Below are 17334 nucleotides of genomic sequence, written 5' to 3' on the forward strand. Positions count from 1 at the left end.
ACCGATGGGCCAAAGTGCGAGTACTGCAGAGAACAGACAACATACGATTCTGACATGGTCACAGACGCCATTAGCGACCGCGGATTCAATAGGTTACAGCCCCCTGTCCGGTTTTATCAATTTAACCTGTGAATTATAGCCCCGGCATGGCTCATCCAGTTCACTGTGCCTCAGTCAACCAACTTCTCCGGGTTTGCCATTCCCCATTCAACCAGACCGCTGTTGCTGCGCAATTTTCGAACAAGAGCCGCCTTGCGTAGCCATGCAAAGTGACAGTATCCCATCGCTCTTGGGTCATTCTTGCATGACTCCACGAGGATCACGAGAATTATGCCAGGGGGCGCAGCAGAGCGAAATTATATTCGCACTTTAAACATTATTCTGCTCTGATATTGTGCTTCAAAAATACACTGTCTTCTACGGAATATCCCGACGGTGAGCCCTCTCAGCACTCGCAACGTACCCAAAACTTTTACTTGCAAGACTGGTCTCTGTAGACAATCGTTTCCTTCATGACCCTGGATGATGTCCTCCCACTGTCTGGCGGCGGAGCACCCAAAGCACGGTCGTTTTTTCTCTTATATTTTTCTCGGTCCACACCCTTCGCACGAACATAAACCCCACCAGCCGATGGATCTCGCTAGTAAAACCTGGGGCCGCAGCTCCCACAGCTTTAACATTCGTCCGAGCTTGGAATTCCGCGCTCTCATATAGTACATATTGATATGGACTCTCCCTCGATAGGATTGGCGGTCGCCCTGGTGTTGCACATGATTCCAGGGGATCTCAACAACTAGAGAAAATGATACGACGACTACGCATATTTTAATTTTGACTTCAGGTCAGGTACCAGTTAGTCCGATCCAAGGAACTTTCCATGATCCCTGCAAGGCGCGCCCACGAGCGCCCACGAGGGGGCGGGAGATCATTGGCAGCAGTCATGGCCCTGCCCTTGGCGCTGTCAGCGAAGGTGAGAATCACCGATGCTTTCAAGGGGAAAGAAGGGAGATCATTATTAGCTGTAATGCAACAAACAACGCAGTCAGGAAGCAGATAATCTCGTGGCCCGCACGAACCTACACGACACATGCAGGCCGAGCCGGTCGGTGGTTGCAAAGACCCGGATCGATCATTAGGTTCGCGACAATACACACTTACCGCTCTGTGACAATACCCCATGGCGCAGTTCGCACGCAGGGCGATGGCGTCACTGTGCCTGTTTCGGGCGCCCTGCAGAGGGTTTTCGACCGCTGGCGGGTGGGCCCTGATCTGCGCATGCAACAGTGTGCAGTAGAGGCCGCGGATGGCCAATCGCTGCCCGCATGGGTGTGGATTCCGGTTTGCCCTTACCATACACGTACCTAGACACCCAGGGTCGTCGTACAGGACAGGTAAATCCCGTACGCACAGGTCTCAGAATGCTCGTGCCGGGCGACCTGCAAATCACATTACCTTGCAGGCAAACCCACGATCGGGATCAACCTGACAAATAGAGTTAGACTGCTCAAGTTGGCCGGGAGATCAAGTACCCATACAAAGTCCATACAAATTCAAAAGAGCAGCACACTGTCCCAGTTGACCAGCGCTTTGGTACGATCTAGACTATGTAAGTGGGTAGAAGGATCTAGAGATATACTTTGGTCATTTTAATGTCACCGTCTATACCCTATACATAGAATGGACCCGAATTTTATTCGGGAGACCCATCGCAAGATATGTTTAATGTATATTTGATAGTCTCGGTACGAAAATAAATATATCCATTCACAACGTGTTTCACCAGCCTCAGATGCTACTATAAACCAGACCATTTCTCCACCCCCTTCCACAGCTATCTATAATAAAAGGCGACTCCATCCACCACTATTCCTGTCGGTTCCACTCGACAGGAACGCTCCTCATTTGAACCCCTAGACCCGCCCAGTTAGAACGTAGTTACACTAGCGAAGTAGGGTCCTTTCCACAAAGCGAAAAAGCTCTTGCAAATATACCCAACGGGAGTGGCGTAGGAGATCCTAGACAGGTAGGACTTCTTCCCTCTCTCATCGAGATGCCCTGCGAAATTGAGGGATCACGACTCGAGTGAATAAGGAGATGGCTTGGCGACCAGAAAATTTGAATGATGCCAGTATCAAGCAGGCGTTTCCCGAAACGAGCCGGTGGTGGCGTTGATTTCAAGTTGACTCATCTTGAAAATCGTTCCTCGTATAGCTCTTCCTGTGCCTGTCTCCTAACAACTATAATCAATATTGGCCAACAGGTGGTCGGTAGTAGTCTAGTATTGAGGAACTTTTTATAGTGCTTTTTAGCATTCTCACGACAGAATTTACTCAGCCTCTTCCTCCTTTGGGCTGCGACATCTTCCAACCAAGCATCCCCCGAATCTACATGGAGACTTGATGTTCCCTAGGCGTAACAATTCAATTAGTCGAGGTTTAGATACTTGAAGGGAGGAGATGATGCGTTCTTGACGACCTGTTATGGGAAAACTTTTATGTCTTCAGTAATACATGGCATGGGTATCGATTGATTTTTCATCACATTACTGTTATTTCGATCAGGAAATGGTTTAAAATTTTGAAGTGTTGGCCATAAGCACCGTACTTATGGTGGAGATCGAGATGTTGGTTTCGATACTTATTTATATCCCTCCCAGATTGTGGCTCAGATATTATCCTGAAGGATCGAAAATTGGTCTCTCACATAGCCTCTTTCTTCCTGTGCTATTTCTGAACCAGCGTGATGACACTTGAGTGATTGATCATTGACCATAGCGAGGCTTTGGCGGACTTTGCTATCTTGATTCACATGCATTTACTCGAGCCTCGTCTCAGTCAATGGCTCTATCCGGCCGGCGAGAGTCGACCGTTAGGGCTCAATTTCAAATTCTGTAAATATGGAGAGGGATAACCATCCTTCATTCGCTGGAATTGATTCAGATCAGTCAACTATTCCAGAGAATAGAGTCCATTGTTCTGTGAGCCAGATAGTACTTCCGAAAGCCGAAAACACGATCGGACAAACTCGCCATCCGACCGGGAGCAGGAGATGGGAAATAGTATTAATCCGCTGGAACACGCAGAAACAAAAGGCCGTCCTCCGCGCGATCATCCCGGGTCAAGAACTATACCAAGTAAAGAAAAACATTGGATAAAGCGCGATCTAACACACTCAGCTTCCATCGCATCATGTTGGTGTTGCTCAATGCGGCGGCACTAGCCCCTGTCAAATTCCCTGGCCGCCAAAAAATTAGCCTGTAGTGAAAAAAAACCCTTCCCTCTCGCCTGCGCGTCCTTCCACCTCCCCCTCCCATCTCTCGGAAGCTCGCTCTACTCTCAACCCATCACTTTTTGTGTAATTCTGGGTATAATCTCGCGCGATGAATCCTCGCGAGCAGCCTGATATGCCTCCGGCGCCCTCTTACCCATCTCCAAATGGCGCGCAGATGGCTCAGGGCGCGATGCCGTACTACAGCAACCGCCAACTGACAACCGACGAACTGCTGTCCGCTGAGCTGTCGCGTGAAGCTTCTGGGCCTGGATTAGGTGACGGTTCAAGCAATGGCGTGCATCATGGCCAAGGAATGGTGTTGGGCTCGTCGAACGCCGGCGACATCGGTCGCCACTCCTCTGAGGACCAACACCAACACCAGCATATGCTCCAGTTCCCTCCGAGCCAGCAGGTGGGCGTCGACCCAAATCACGATCTGAGTTACGGTGAACAAAGTGCACGCAAGCGATCGAAAATCTCTAGAGCCTGCGACGAGTGTCGGCGGAAAAAGGTCGGTCGCGACATCCCCCTCCCATCCCGCAGGAAGACGCGCCAGCTACTCCGATAGCTAACCATAACATTCTCGATTAATAGGTACGATGTGACGCAAGCTCGGAAACTGGTCTTGAGACATGCTCCAATTGTCGCCGCCTGGGAGTCGTCTGCCAGTTCAGTCGCGTGCCCATGAAACGTGGACCTAGCAAAGGGTAAGATGACGACACGCGTGCAGATGTCCAGACCGCAAGCACTGACAGAATCGTGAACATAGCTATATCAAGGAGCTCGCCGAACGACTTCATACCCTTGAGAGCCAGATGCAGCCTGGAATCGTCCAGCCCGACGTGCCATACCAGTCCATGAACGAGGTCAACTTGTCTCGTGGCTATCAAGACTTCACATCGCCGGTGGACCCTGGCTCAGCAAGTCGCAAGAGAACATACTCAGTGTTTGAAGGTCTACCGAGCTCCTCTTTCGCTCAGCCACCGTTTAATGGCCGCGGCACGAATGCCTTCGACGCCCCCGATGCAACCGCAGACCCATACAACCCCACTGTTGCGAGCGGCAGTGCGCCGAAGCCTGGCAATCTCTTCTGGAACCCGACCGGGAATGAGCAGGATCTCCCCGGTGGTCTTGAGATGGCAGATCTGCCCAAGCATGAAGGCGATGATGACATGTCTCCTGTCAATCTTGATGAAGGGGCGCTGGAAGCGTATGTGCCATTCAAAAATGTCCTCTTACCGAATATTGAGATCTTACCATGTGCAGTTACTACCAGAAGGTCCACACCCTGTTGCCGGTCCTTCCACATACGCGAGATCGGACACTGGAGCTTCTTCACCAGTGCAACCGTGAAACCCAGGAAATATTCTGTTACGCACTGTATTCGGTCACTCGGACGGACTTGTCTCGCGTCGTAGGCAACTTTGAGAAAGTTACGTCGTTTGACAATGCTCAGGACCTTCTCCTATATCATACTCGCCAGCCCTTGATTGTCCAATCGACAGCAGTGAACTTAATTTGGTTACAGACCCTGCTTCTGATGATCATCGATTGTGATACTCGTGGACCGGACAATTTCGTCCTCAAAGATGGCATTCCCAAGCACACTCTGGTTCAGGCAGCCAGCAAACTTGGCTACGACTTGGCCAAGAGCCAAGGCCAGCTAAGAAACAAGCGGTCCTCTGACCTAGATGTCGACTCGGATGCCAATCTCACTCGTCGCAACTGGGTGGCTTTGATTATCCTGACTCGGTGGTACGCTATTAGTGTGGCCGATGCTACTGTCATCGGAGGACAGGAGATTGGTGGCCGTGAAGATGAACGGATCGTTGGACCGATTACCACAGGCATTGCATGTAAGTCTAATTATCCTTGGACTGCCCTGAACACCAATTAACCTGGCATCATTAGCTTTCTCGACATTCCTCTCGGAGATGGTTACTCTGGCCACTGTTGAGCACAACGTCTGTCAGACTAATACTGGTCTCGGGCGGATGGTGGGCGCCAACCTGGTTGCTTCTCTTGAGCGCTTGGGCGAAATGGAAGACGTGTTTAAGGTACAGGAGCTGCCAGAGAACACCGTTACTCGGCCTCTCTTTGAGAGCCTTCAATCCCAACTCTACTGGACAGTCCGCCTCTTAATCAAGCGCCATGTCTTCGTCTACAGCCCATACGAGATCATATACTGTGCCCAAGAAGTCATCAACGAGCTCCACAAAGCGACTGTGCAAAGCCGTCTGCCTACCCCATTCGACCTGCACAGTCTTGCGCTTGCTTCAATGACTCTTCTGGAGGCTAGCGTTCTTCCCGAGCACAGCAGCGAGTGCTGGGACTCGCTACAGAAAGTCGAGGAGATACTCGACCTCCGGTCAAAGCGGTCTGCTATGGCCGGCGAGTTTGATAACATCTTCGGCACGCCCGGCTGGGACGCGAAGATCCGCGTCTTTCTCGAATGGCGCCGCGCAAAGTCGCAGGAGAGCCAACTGCAGGAGGCTGCCATCGGCGCTGTTCGGAGCGACAATATTACTGGATCCGGATCTCAGCCTCCAGTTATGGGCCCCAACGAGCAGCGCTCGCTCCAGCACCTGGCTGACCTGGCCGTTGGTGCGGAGGGCTCAGTAGGCCAGAATGCGTCCACACCTCCGCCGGGTCTGTCTGCCGAGCACGGTGAGACTTCGCCGAACTTGGCGCCGCAGTTGGCCCAGGCTCACGGCGGGAACGGTCGTGTTGTGGTGGATTTCACAATGCTCACCAAGGAGGGCTATTTGAATGTCTTCTCTGGGCTAATCTACCGTCGCACTCGCTGAGATTTCTCCATACCCTAATGCTAATGGCCTTGTGGGTTTTCTGCCTGTTTCACTTCGTGTAAGCAAAAATTTGTCCCTCACGCCTGCCTGTTCCGGATCTTATATATCCCTTCTCTCCACTTTTTGATCTCTTCACTTTTCCCTTTCTTCCATTAATCCTTCTATTGTTATTGGATACAGTTGGCTACCCGGAGAAAGGTTTAATGTAAGCTTTTACTGTCTTTTCTGGCCTTGTTATGTTTCTTGGTTGAGCTGGTGTATGGTTGGCATGCATGCTTTGAATATGTTTGTATCCTATCTGTCACTATAAAATCCAATGGATCAAATTAATTCTTATAAATTACCTAATTTAAACTATACCCGGTGCTTTAAGATATACAAAGCTGTCCTAGTAAAAATCAATATAAAGTGTCACGTTAACAAAAGCATCACCTTCCCCCCTATTTTGGTTAATCCTTTAAAGACTGGAAGTGGACGACTAATGCTTGATACCGAAAGCAAAGCGTTTCCAGGTTCCCTCAACATCCTGGCACAGTGTCATAAACTGTTCGTCTTCGATCAATTCGCACATCCAGTTCTCCAGAAATGCGATTCGCTCTTCTGTTGGCGAAGCAAGATAAAGTGAAAGCTGATCCTCGACTGAAATATCTGCTGTATGTTCTGTAGACTGCTGGGCTTGTGAACTGTGAATGGCTTCATTGTATGACAAACCAGTCTGGCTGGCAGGTACTAGAAGCTCGGGAGCTACCTGGGTGCTTGTTGCATTAGAGAAAGGAAAAGGCTGAGTACCTTGCAGGTCTGGAGCGAAGACATCTGTCTGCGTTGTCTCTGGGTATGGCTGTGTTGATGTTAGGGGTGCGGAGGAAAAGTCTGACATGAGCGAATCGTGACGTTCAACTGCAGGCTGCTCTGCTATTGAAGACTCCAGAACTTTCTGCTGCGAAGAGTTTTGACTAAGACTATCTGCTCTGGTCTTCTGGTTGGGCTTGAGGAAAGGTAAGTCCCTTTTGGGGGCAGCATCTGATTGAGCTGTTGATCATGGAAAACTGGTGCAGCTGTAGTACGAGAACTGGAAGGTTGTGGTCTAGAATATTCAGACTGATGCTTTTCCATTGTAGGGCTATGTGAGTATTTTGGCCCTTGATCTTGACTTGGAGGAAGTTGAGCCTTTCCCGATGCCGAATTGTGGAGATTGCCCGTGGCCGACGAAAGGGTACTAGGGACTAAATGAATTAAAGCATCAGAAATATATTTCAAGCTGAAAGAAGCCGCCTTTATTCCAAGGTTGTACCATGCACATACTGCGCTCCACGTCAGACGTGGTTCGAGATATTGAGTAAAAAGGTCCTGGTACATTGCTGTCCGAAGTGATCGTGCTGCCTTCCTCTCTTGACGCAATAGTGGATAAATGCACCGAAGGTACCGAGGCCAAGGATGAAGACGAAGGCAGTCGTCTCACAGCCCGAGGAGAAGAAATGCTGCTTTCAGTCAATGGACAGTTAATTCCGCTGAGAATGGAGAGGGCCGTATAATAGTCTTGATCTTGAGCAAACTTGAGTTGGAACCGCCTGACCTGAGGACAGCCCAGAATGGGCATGTTAAAGCCTGCAAATTTGGATAATACAGATAAGAGGAAGTGTACGAACCTGATTTTCACCTTGGGGGTACTTCACAGCCAAACATGGGGCTTTCACCACAACAGCAAAGGCCGATGGCTTTGAAGGCGATGTACTCTGTACTAAGGCCTGCTGCATGTTGATGCTTCGAATAAAGTGCTCAATATCAATTTGTTCCTGGGTGTTGTCGACGGTCATTAGCTCTTCTGCAGCTATCCATAGAACGAACAGACCGAACAGGAGTACGGTACCAGAACTGCACGGCGTTGAATCACTTTCAGTATCAGCTTCGACGATGCCATGTCTCCCGAATACTTCTCAAAGATGCAAGCCATGTTTTCATCTCCTTTGATATGAGTCCAGACCAATGGGCCATTTTGGGCCAGAGGAGTGGTGGAGTGGGAGAACTTGGACAACGGCAGACGAGTTTCCAAGGGTCGTTGATTCAGAGAGACTTGGGGCATCGTGATTGAACCAAGTGGCTTGAGAAATCTAAAGAGATAATATTATTCCTTAGAGAGACATAAAGGTGGGAGTGCAGAGTGAAAGATTCAAAAGAAGGAGACAGCACAGCAACGTAGTTGAAACTTCTGGAAGTTGAACCCTCCATTCACTTAGTCACCGAGGTAGCCGACTCCCGCGGGCCCAACTCCCAACTAGCAACTCTTTTTTACTGCTCATCTACAAGTTTACGGTACTTATTTTAAAAGCTATGAGGCAGTCTGAATTCTTAAGCCATACTTTACCCGGTGTTATTGTCTGAATAGCAACGAAATGAATGAGATGAACGGAAACCATGCAAATCAGAAACAGAGGCCCCGGCGAGGAATGGGTACTCTATTCTTAACCCTTACCACCTCAGATACCTTGTGAGATTGAAATTCTCCTTGGCTGATTTCCCGAAGTCAGATTGCTCTAATGGATCCTTTAATTGCGAGTGTTGAACTGGACAGGCTATAGATGTGATATTAGAGGCCTTAGGCAATAACTTTCCAAAACAGGAATAGCCCCATCACATCACTCGGAGTAGGAACAACATTAGCCCGGCAAACGCGCCCTGGCGAGAGCGCGGACTTTTGGCTGATCAGGTCCGTTGATCGCAAAAGCCCAGCCACTCCCACTGCCCCCAAGGGCTACGCACAACGCATTGACGGTTATTCACCCTGTGGCATCGGTCGCCTGGGTTTGTGACACATCTGCCATTCACCACGTCCTCGGAAGCCCCACGGCCCTCCTGACTCGACGTGTTCGTGTTCGTCAACTCGCTGCGCAACCCCCCCAAAGCCTTCAGCCTCGAACGCGCCCGATATCTCCACCTGGTCGCGAACCACCATTGCTAGCAGAGCCAGTGTCGACTTGTGAGGCCAGCTGTTTGAATCAAATTCAGCGATTCTCTTTCAACGAAGCCTGAAAGAGCAATCTGGTGGTCATTCCACCCTGCCATCCATCACACTCAAGGGCAACTTGATTCTCTCGCAAATACAACCACAAAAGTGAAGAGCTTTCTTGGGAATACCATATTTAATTTTCCATTGCGTGGTGACGAAGGTGGTGTATCTTCATTGTCGCTAACTTACCCTCGAACGCTCGCAAGGGAGAGCTTGCGCGGCGCAGACGTCCCACTCTGTGACTGCCACCCACTTTTCATTACTAGGGGTTGAATTGTCCTCTACCAACAGCCAAAATGTCTGGATCGACACCGCAACGGACATCTCTGCGACGTAAGAACTCGTATCCATTCAGATAAAACGACGGGCTGATCTAATACCATATGCACAGAGGGTCTGCGCCAGGCGCCGAAAGTCAATCAACCCTTTATCCCAGACACGACCCCTTCGCGACGTTCACACCACCAGAACTTCGATTCTCCTCAACCGCAGATGACCTCCCATATGCACATGAACCCTGCCGCCAATCCCCAAAGTGCGCATTTCTCAGTCGAGAGCTGGGAAGGCAAGGGCCAAACGCAGCTCCCCATGTCAACGCGCGAAGTTCCCACACCCGGAAACAGGCCGGCATTATTTGCTAGTCTCTATGACAGGACTAAGATGGCGAAACAGCCAGACTTCTATGATCCATACTTTCCTTTGAGATTTCTTGAAGTTCCACGAAGTAAGTGGAGCCCCATTGGACCCCTCTCCACGGACGAAGAGCTAAATTGTAGTTTGGCCCCAGCGGATCACATTTACAAACGGGCGCACTATGGCCTCCAGTCTGGCATTGCAGATGAGGTCGATTTTGCATTATATCATTTGGTTCAGATCTCTAACCAAAGGTGGGACAAATTCAAGTTCGAAGGTTTCCCGTTGCTTGCGGAAAATTTGATGCAAAAAGCGTTGGACATTACCTACCTGTGTACTGGTGTGCGATGGGAATTTGAGTACGATCCTCGACAACCAACTGACCGGGTCAATGTATTGAATTCTTTGCATGGGACCCGGGATATTCTGGACAAGATTCGCCGGATCCCCACAAATATCCCAACCGATACACTTGAGACACACGAGTTCAACCATCAACTCCGAAATATCAAGGAAGCCACTTTAGTTCTTCGAAACATGGTGTTGTTGAAGGAAAATGCTTACTATGTGTCACGATATGCAAGCGGCCTTCTCAGGGATTTCCTTGTCATTCTTATGAACACACCAAACCAGCCCCGCCTAAACGAAATCAAGAATGATGCTCTCGACATCGCCGAAGAAGTGACCAAGTTTATGAGGACTGATCCTCGGGATCCTCTCTGGATCTCTTTAGTTAACTGCCTGGATTCGCCTGATCGCGCCCACATCATGAGGGCGCTTTGGGCCTTAACGCACTTCTCCACTGAGTTGAATGATGCGGATTGCAACCAAGCCATGGAGAGCCTATCAAAGTCGACTCTCCAGCAGCTATACTACCACACGCTTCTGGATCTCGATAAAGATATTTTGAGTGGCGCATTGGACTTCTGGTACCAATATACCCTCAACCCCGAAAATATCGAGACCCTCATGGATGTTATCAGCTTCCCGACCGTCTTTGTTCCGCGCATGATTGCTCTTCTCACGTATGAGGCACGGCCCACCAAGAAAGAAACAGTCCTCCAAGAGGAGAAAGTTGCACCGCCGCCGTCCGATATTCCTCGCGTACCTCCAGAGCTATTAGAGAAGCTGATGGGACTAACGGAGCCGGAGCGCAGCTCACAGTGGCTTCGATGTTGCTTTGTTGAGGATGCGGAATGTGAAATCACACAAATTGCCTTGTGGCAAGCCTACCAAAGCCGCTTCGCAGACCCGCGCGTCCATGGCGGAGGCGTCCTTCCCGCTGCGGAGTTCATCAAGAACGTTAGCAACACCTTCACAAATGCGCAAGCTCAAGTCATCAATGGCCCTGGCACTGCAACCAAATTCATTATTAAAGGTATTCGACCATTAGAAACCGCTCATACTTTTGAGGGCTTCCCATACTTGTATTGCAAATGGGCCGACAACTCCAAGCCGTCTCAAATGTGCCAACGTGCATTCATATCTCCCACTGATCTGCGCAATCACGTGTTTATCGATCATATGAACCTAGAGGCTGCAGAGACGTCTGGTCAATTCAAGATGGAAGCGGCTGAAACGCCGATCCACACCTGCCAGTGGGATGGCTGTACACGATTCAAGGCTTCTGGTCCTAGCACAAACACTGCGATGGTTGCTGGCCATATTTCATCGCACCTTCCCGAAGATCGACCGGCTGATGCAGCACCTCCTAGCACCAAGCGTGCTGTTCTTCAGGAGCGAATTGTGCGTAAGTGGTACTATATGGACACGCCGATTAACGAGAAAGGTGAGCCTATCGGTGTAGCCTATAAGGCTGCCTTGGTGCTGCGTAACATCGCCAGAGGCCTTCCCCACCGGGCTTCTACAAGATACGGCGGTGTTTCCTGGAAGAAGGCTTGCTTTACAAGCCAGCGTCCTAAGATTGTTGAGGTCTGGGACCGGAACCGCGCATTGCGCAAAGAGCTGACTGAATTGATCATGGTGATTGAGAAGGAGGATGACTATTGACATCCCTCTTAACAAGAACCCCCTTGGTGGGCGTTTTTATCATATCCATGTTTTGTATAACTAATACCCTGTTCGCCCTACCTTTACACTTCTATTCATGGTGATGGCCAGTTGCTGGTATTCACCTCGGCAGACGCAGTCGCGAGCTGTTTAAGCGGGGGTGTTCTGTCTTGAATTATGCTTGGCCGTCCTGAACACGGCCAGCCTTGCACGCAAAAGTACAGCGGAGTTCTTCCTACGGGATTGGGGGTCGGCGATCTCATCTTTCTGGCGTCTCTGGTTGAGGAAGATAGAAACATGACCCCAGTGTTTCTGTATTCTGTCGTCGTTTTTGATTTCCTCTCGGCTTCCTTTCTGTCCTGTTACTGCTTGATGTCTTTGCGACGATGTATGTATACCATAGGTATGGAGTAGGGGGGTTCTGGTTCTATGAGGACCCGGAAATGTAGTTCAGATTTCATTCAATATTGGCTCTCTATGGTGTAATATGGCTTGGAACTATCAGACTCTTTTTATTTTCCCATCCGTCACTATTTCTTTTGTCAGACACGTTTTCCTGTCTCTAGCCTGCGTGGCACATGATCGATTGTAGTTGAAGAAGCGGAGGGTTTCCGCAGTGTGAGAGATGGCAATCGAGACATAAGGGTGAACAATGAAATCAACCTCAGCAATATCTGGTTAGAATATCGATGACTATAGGCCTTAGAAGGGGTAAAATTGAATGGCTTTACGCGGACAGTTAGGCTCAACCGAAGAGTTCATTTGTTTGATAATATCTGCTTGCACTCCAAGGCGATATCAACCCTGAAAGCATTGAAATACTCAAATAAAGAAAAGAAATATCAGAAGGAAACAAGAAAAGAGCCCCAACAACATTCGCTAGGTGATGACAATCAATCAATTGAAACAAACATATGGCCTTCAAACCCATATTTCCTCCTCAAACGTCGACCCATATTTCTGATTACGTTGAAAGGATGCTTCTTTTCTGGATGTGGCTCATGAAAGGTCATGGATCCCTTATCCCGCTGGGATTCTGGGGGTGTAAAATGCCAGTTCGAGCCTCGCATTCGGCCGTGATACCAATATTCTGCATTGCGTAGAGAAAATCATTCCAGAATACTCCCCCAGGTGTAGAGGAGTAAGTTGGCTGCCAGGACAAAGTGCTGAGTACTTTGAAGGCACGAGCATCAACTTCGTACACAGTCTGTTCCTGGGCCTGTTCAGCCGGTGCTGCCGTTTCCGGTTCTTGCAATGCTGCTCGTGCAGGGCCCGGCGTGCCTCGAGTTCTCACCTTTTTCCTTGGTCGTTCTGGTGAGAATTTTGGAGCTTCTGTTCCTTGCTCTGAAAAAATGAAGGTCTCTGAATAGGACCGTTTCGGTGCCGCTTTTGCAGATTTGGGTGGCTCTACCCAGTCCGCAGTTCGCTTGAGAGTATAATTTCCCGAAACAAGAAAAGCGCTTTCAAATTGTAGCCGGGTTTCCTCAGTAAATCCAAGTTCTGGGGTATTAATCACTTTCTTTTCTACCTCGTCAGCTTGATTCCAAAACTTGTCGAGTACAGCTTCGGCTTCTTGAATCAGGCGAATATTGGTTTCTGTTTTCGAATAGCGAGTTTGTCTTTTCGGCTGCGCATTGCAGTCTCCTTGAACTCGAGAGCACTGAGGAGTATTATTGGCTTTGGCCTTTGTGTCATTCATATTTGACATCTACTGGAGTGAGTTTTCACATAACATGTGTGCCCATATTTCCTTCGATCAACAAGGGATTGGCGTACCATCCCAAGAAAGTATGAGTACTTACTTATGTTATCCAATCATATGCATAGCGAGAGAAGAAAGCCTCTTTAGTTTCTTTCCATGGGAGAACAGGATTTGTATATGATCGCGTTCTCTTGTCTTATTACGGCGATCCAGACTTTGGGTCACCCCAAAGACAAAGACTGCGCCAAAGAGGGCGTGTGCTTGGCCACAACGATTCCTCGTGCAAAGCTATTTGGGAATATTTGGTCAAAGTCTTTCATTTTCTGGTTAAAGAAGAAAACCAAAGCAATTGAGTATCCTGAAAGCTGAATGAAAGTACATAACTTCAAAAATTTATCATGGTGGGTTGGATGTCCTTATTGCTCTTCACGGCCTTCTTCACGGCGGCGCCAGCTTTGACGTACAACTAAAATTACCGGCCAAGCAACTCTATCAATTACCGGACAACATGATGTACAGGACTAGTGACAGAAGACTGAGACTGATATTTAATCTACCGCCAACAAGTTGATCTGGTTGTGTTTACTGAAGGTGTGCGAGGCGTTACAGGATGTATATAGTAGATGAAACAATCGTGTTTATCAAATATCAAATGATCCTCATATTTTTTTGGGACTCTTCTCCATTTTCCTTCCTTGCTAGAGGCAAATGGCAAGGTAGGCCGTGGGACCGGATTCATTAGACATTCAAGCACCAAAGCAGTCTCATCCTTTCCATCTCATTGTTTCGACTCAGCGATCAACTCCTCCAAAACTCGCATTGCATCCTCCGCCCGACCGGCCTGTACATAAATATGGTCATGGAAGTATCCACTGACAACATTGGTGCTGATTGCATGGTCCTTGAGACGATTGGTGATTGCTGCAATCAACCCGATCGCATCCAGACTGGAGTGGACTGTGAGTGAGATTTTCTTGCATGGAAAGATCCCTTCGAAGCCATGAGTTGCAGCCAACTCCTCACTTGTGACGATGGTAGTACCCTCGGCCTCACAGGCGATCAACTGAGGCTGAAGAGTCGCCAGCGGCAGGGAATGCAGAGCCTTCTTGGTGGTGATGAACAAGTAGACTGTGGGGTCCAGGCTAGGCTCCATTGTGGATAGTAAGACCGAAAGGTCCTTTTCGCCGCTAGCCATTTTTAGGTATATTCGGGGTGTGGTGTGCTTGAATGATCTTGCTTTATATAGAACTTTGGCAGTCAAAGGAGGAGGATTGGGTGAGGTGATCAATGATATTCGTGGGAGGACCGGATGCAAAATGGGGGTTTCGACTTCGGTTTTCAATGGTGGGCGGATGTCATCCACAGGGCGCCACGGCAGCTTCAGTCAAAAGGAACAGCCCCGTCACAGTCCCGGTAGAAGGACATAGAGTGGGTTACAAATTGAATAAAATCTCTGGAATGGTTTTTTTACATTTTTTTTATCTGCTATCCATTTCAGTGAGATGCTCTGAGATGCTCTGAGATGCTCTAAAATCTACTAAATACTCCAGAGAAGCTCGCAACTGCTCCACTGACGTCCTTAGATCAACTACCAAACTATTGGGCCTCATTACGCCCGGAGTCAGACCACAATCTGGAAATCAGAGGCTTGTCTGCGAAAGGAGTGGAAAGCGTGCTATTTAGACTATCTAGCAAAAGAATGCCTGGAGCGACCGTGCACCAGACCCAACCAAAATATCAAATTCGTGCACCCTACTTTAAACAGCAGGTGATGTCCTCACTACAACATAGTTGGCTCCGGTTGAATAACAAATCAAAGACAAGAAAAAAACACGAGAATCAAGACTAATAATCTCCCGTAGGCAATCCTACAGTAGGAACATGCTGCCCATGGAATCCGAAGCCAACAGCTCCATTGACGTTCGCCCTACCAAGTTCAGTCAAGTCCCGAGCGTCAAGACATAAAAGATAGCTGTTGCCCGTAGTGCCGTCGAGAACAACACTCAGTAGAACGCCATCATCCTCACTAACACCTTCTGGATTGGCGACAAAGATGGGCTCACCAGGGGAGTGACTGTGACAGGCCCAGAGGCCGGCCTCTTTGGTCTCGCAGTCGAATTTGACAATCCCGTCTGTAAGGGTTGCTTCTCCTCGGAATGTAGTCGCGTAGGTATATCGATATTTTTGGGTGACAAAGTTGGGGTTCATGGTCGGCAGCTCCGGAGAGAACGATTTGCATGCAGACCACTCAACGCTTGCCTTGATAATATCAGAGCAAGGGGATGATGGCAGAGAAGGAAGGCGGAAGCGAGTAAATGTTGAGCGCAATGCATCGGCTCTTTTTGAGGCAAATTCCTTTGCACTGGGCCGCGAGGAAATCATATTATCGTAATAGAGGAGATTGAGAAAATCGACACTGTCCATTCGTACCAAGTCTGCAACAACATCAATCTTTGTTGGATCTTCTTTTCGCGGCTCCTGCCAGGCGTTGATAGTGTGGAAGCAGAAGAACGCAGGGCTTTCATAAGTCGCAACTAAGCCTTGACCACCTTTGCGATCGACGACGTACCATGTCGCCGTCTGGGTCGGATCAGTTGGTATGATTGCATCCATAACGGAGCCGTCGCGGAGCGCCAATGGGTTCAGATGCGAATTCCACACACAGAGAACAACATAGTCTTCCGTGATGAGCAAAGAATGCAAATAGGCAGGCACACCGGGGAATGTCGCCAGGATAGTGGTTTTGCCCGTCGAAGCAGAGACGCCGAATACGCGATATGTAGAGCTTTCCCCCAGAGAAAGGTTAAAGTTGAATACGTCTCCAGTCTTAGGATCAGAGCGAGCATGAGACGCGGTAAGTTGTCCATTCAATTCAGGGTGGAATGATTGTTGTGAATCCAGGCCAAGAGGCTCCAAGGTCTCTGGGTCGAGCTTCTTGAAGCCATTGTAATCCGTCTTCGCGTGCAGGGTGCGGATACCTTGCGAACTGGACCAGCGCTCGGTTGACTCGTTATCCGACTGGCCGCCGAGACCAGGCATATTGACTGATAGTGTAACGCCAATGTTTACCGCGTTTGCGCCCTCGGGAACCGGGACATATTCACTTTGCATCTTACCGAACATGGCCTTGCACGGATCACGCTTCTGACCAAAACTCGTTCTCTCCATAGAGCCTGTCTTACGGACATGTTCTATCAAAGCATCGGTTGAGAATCGAGAGTTGTAGAGAACTCGAGTAGATGTATTTGAGTCGATGATTTGAAAGCGATGAGTTTGGCTGAATCCATCGAACCAGTGGGACAGCTGGAAGACCTGATCTCCCTCGCACTGCACTTGGCTTTTTCCAGGGCCAGTTCGATATAGAATTCCAGCCGCGTAGGAAGGGATCCTTCCCGTCACTACCAGCTCCACGGGCGTGCGCTCCTCATACTCCGGGTCAAACTATGATTCGTTTTAGAGCGGGAGGTGTTGAGCAAAGTGACGAAGACTTACACCCTTGGCATTTGGCCAGTTGTTCCAATGTTCCTCAGAACTTTGAGAGACATCGACGACTGCCGGGTCGACGTCGCCTGCAAGAGAGGGCATTATATTGAATTGAAAAGTCGAAGCTGTGCAAGATGAAGCTGATGAACTGCTCGTTGAGAGATTTCAAGCTCCGAAGGTCGAGGTCACACTGGCTTTATATTCGGGGATTGACCTGATCCCAAAAAGGACCATCCTCGTGAGTCCATCTCGTTACCTCTGGGTCGAGGTGGCAGTGGCTCTTCGACCGAGCAATGAAAGTGGGGGAATCGCGACGGCGGATTGGCGGTGGATCGGCGAGACCCAAACTATCCGACTTTCTCGACTCTCCAACTGCTCGACTCCTCCACTCTGTTACTCTGCGACTCTGTTACTTCGTTATCTTG

General features: G+C 49.2%; 6 protein-coding genes across 6 annotated transcripts; 2 read left to right on the forward strand and 4 right to left on the reverse strand.

The window, feature by feature from the left end:
- Window positions 1–3379: 3379 nt before the first annotated feature.
- N7462_010739 (putative C6 finger domain protein) lies at window positions 3380–6077 on the forward strand (the record flags this gene model as incomplete). Its single annotated transcript, XM_057082453.1, has 5 exons — window positions 3380–3781; window positions 3865–3977; window positions 4040–4480; window positions 4537–5126; window positions 5182–6077. The coding sequence occupies 5 exons, from the start codon at window positions 3380–3382 to the stop codon at window positions 6075–6077; spliced, it is 2442 nt and encodes an 813-aa protein (XP_056929493.1).
- Window positions 6078–6555: 478 nt separating this feature from the next.
- Window positions 6556–6954, reverse strand: N7462_010740 (uncharacterized protein; the record flags this gene model as incomplete). The annotated part of the gene is made up of 1 exon (XM_057082454.1): window positions 6556–6954. One exon carries the CDS (start codon window positions 6952–6954, stop codon window positions 6556–6558), a length of 399 nt encoding a protein of 132 aa, XP_056929494.1.
- A 2423-nt stretch (window positions 6955–9377) lies between these two features.
- On the forward strand, window positions 9378–11724 carry N7462_010741 (putative chromatin remodeling complex subunit (Rsc9); the record flags this gene model as incomplete). Its single annotated transcript, XM_057082455.1, has 2 exons — window positions 9378–9414; window positions 9473–11724. 2 exons carry the CDS (start codon window positions 9378–9380, stop codon window positions 11722–11724), a joined length of 2289 nt encoding a protein of 762 aa, XP_056929495.1.
- A 1009-nt stretch (window positions 11725–12733) lies between these two features.
- On the reverse strand, window positions 12734–13423 carry N7462_010742 (uncharacterized protein; the record flags this gene model as incomplete). Its single annotated transcript, XM_057082456.1, has 1 exon — window positions 12734–13423. The coding sequence occupies one exon, from the start codon at window positions 13421–13423 to the stop codon at window positions 12734–12736; it is 690 nt and encodes a 229-aa protein (XP_056929496.1).
- Window positions 13424–14204: 781 nt separating this feature from the next.
- Window positions 14205–14621, reverse strand: N7462_010743 (ACT domain-containing protein; the record flags this gene model as incomplete). The annotated part of the gene is made up of 1 exon (XM_057082457.1): window positions 14205–14621. The coding sequence occupies one exon, from the start codon at window positions 14619–14621 to the stop codon at window positions 14205–14207; it is 417 nt and encodes a 138-aa protein (XP_056929497.1).
- Window positions 14622–15271: 650 nt separating this feature from the next.
- Window positions 15272–17011, reverse strand: N7462_010744 (carotenoid oxygenase family protein; the record flags this gene model as incomplete). Its single annotated transcript, XM_057082458.1, has 2 exons — window positions 15272–16867; window positions 16919–17011. The coding sequence occupies 2 exons, from the start codon at window positions 17009–17011 to the stop codon at window positions 15272–15274; spliced, it is 1689 nt and encodes a 562-aa protein (XP_056929498.1).
- Window positions 17012–17334: the final 323 nt, after the last annotated feature.

This window comes from Penicillium macrosclerotiorum (genome assembly GCF_028827735.1).
Source record: "Penicillium macrosclerotiorum strain IBT 26536 chromosome Unknown utg000010l_segment0_segment0, whole genome shotgun sequence".
In the NCBI taxonomy this organism is placed as follows: Eukaryota; Fungi; Ascomycota; class Eurotiomycetes; order Eurotiales; family Aspergillaceae; genus Penicillium; species Penicillium macrosclerotiorum.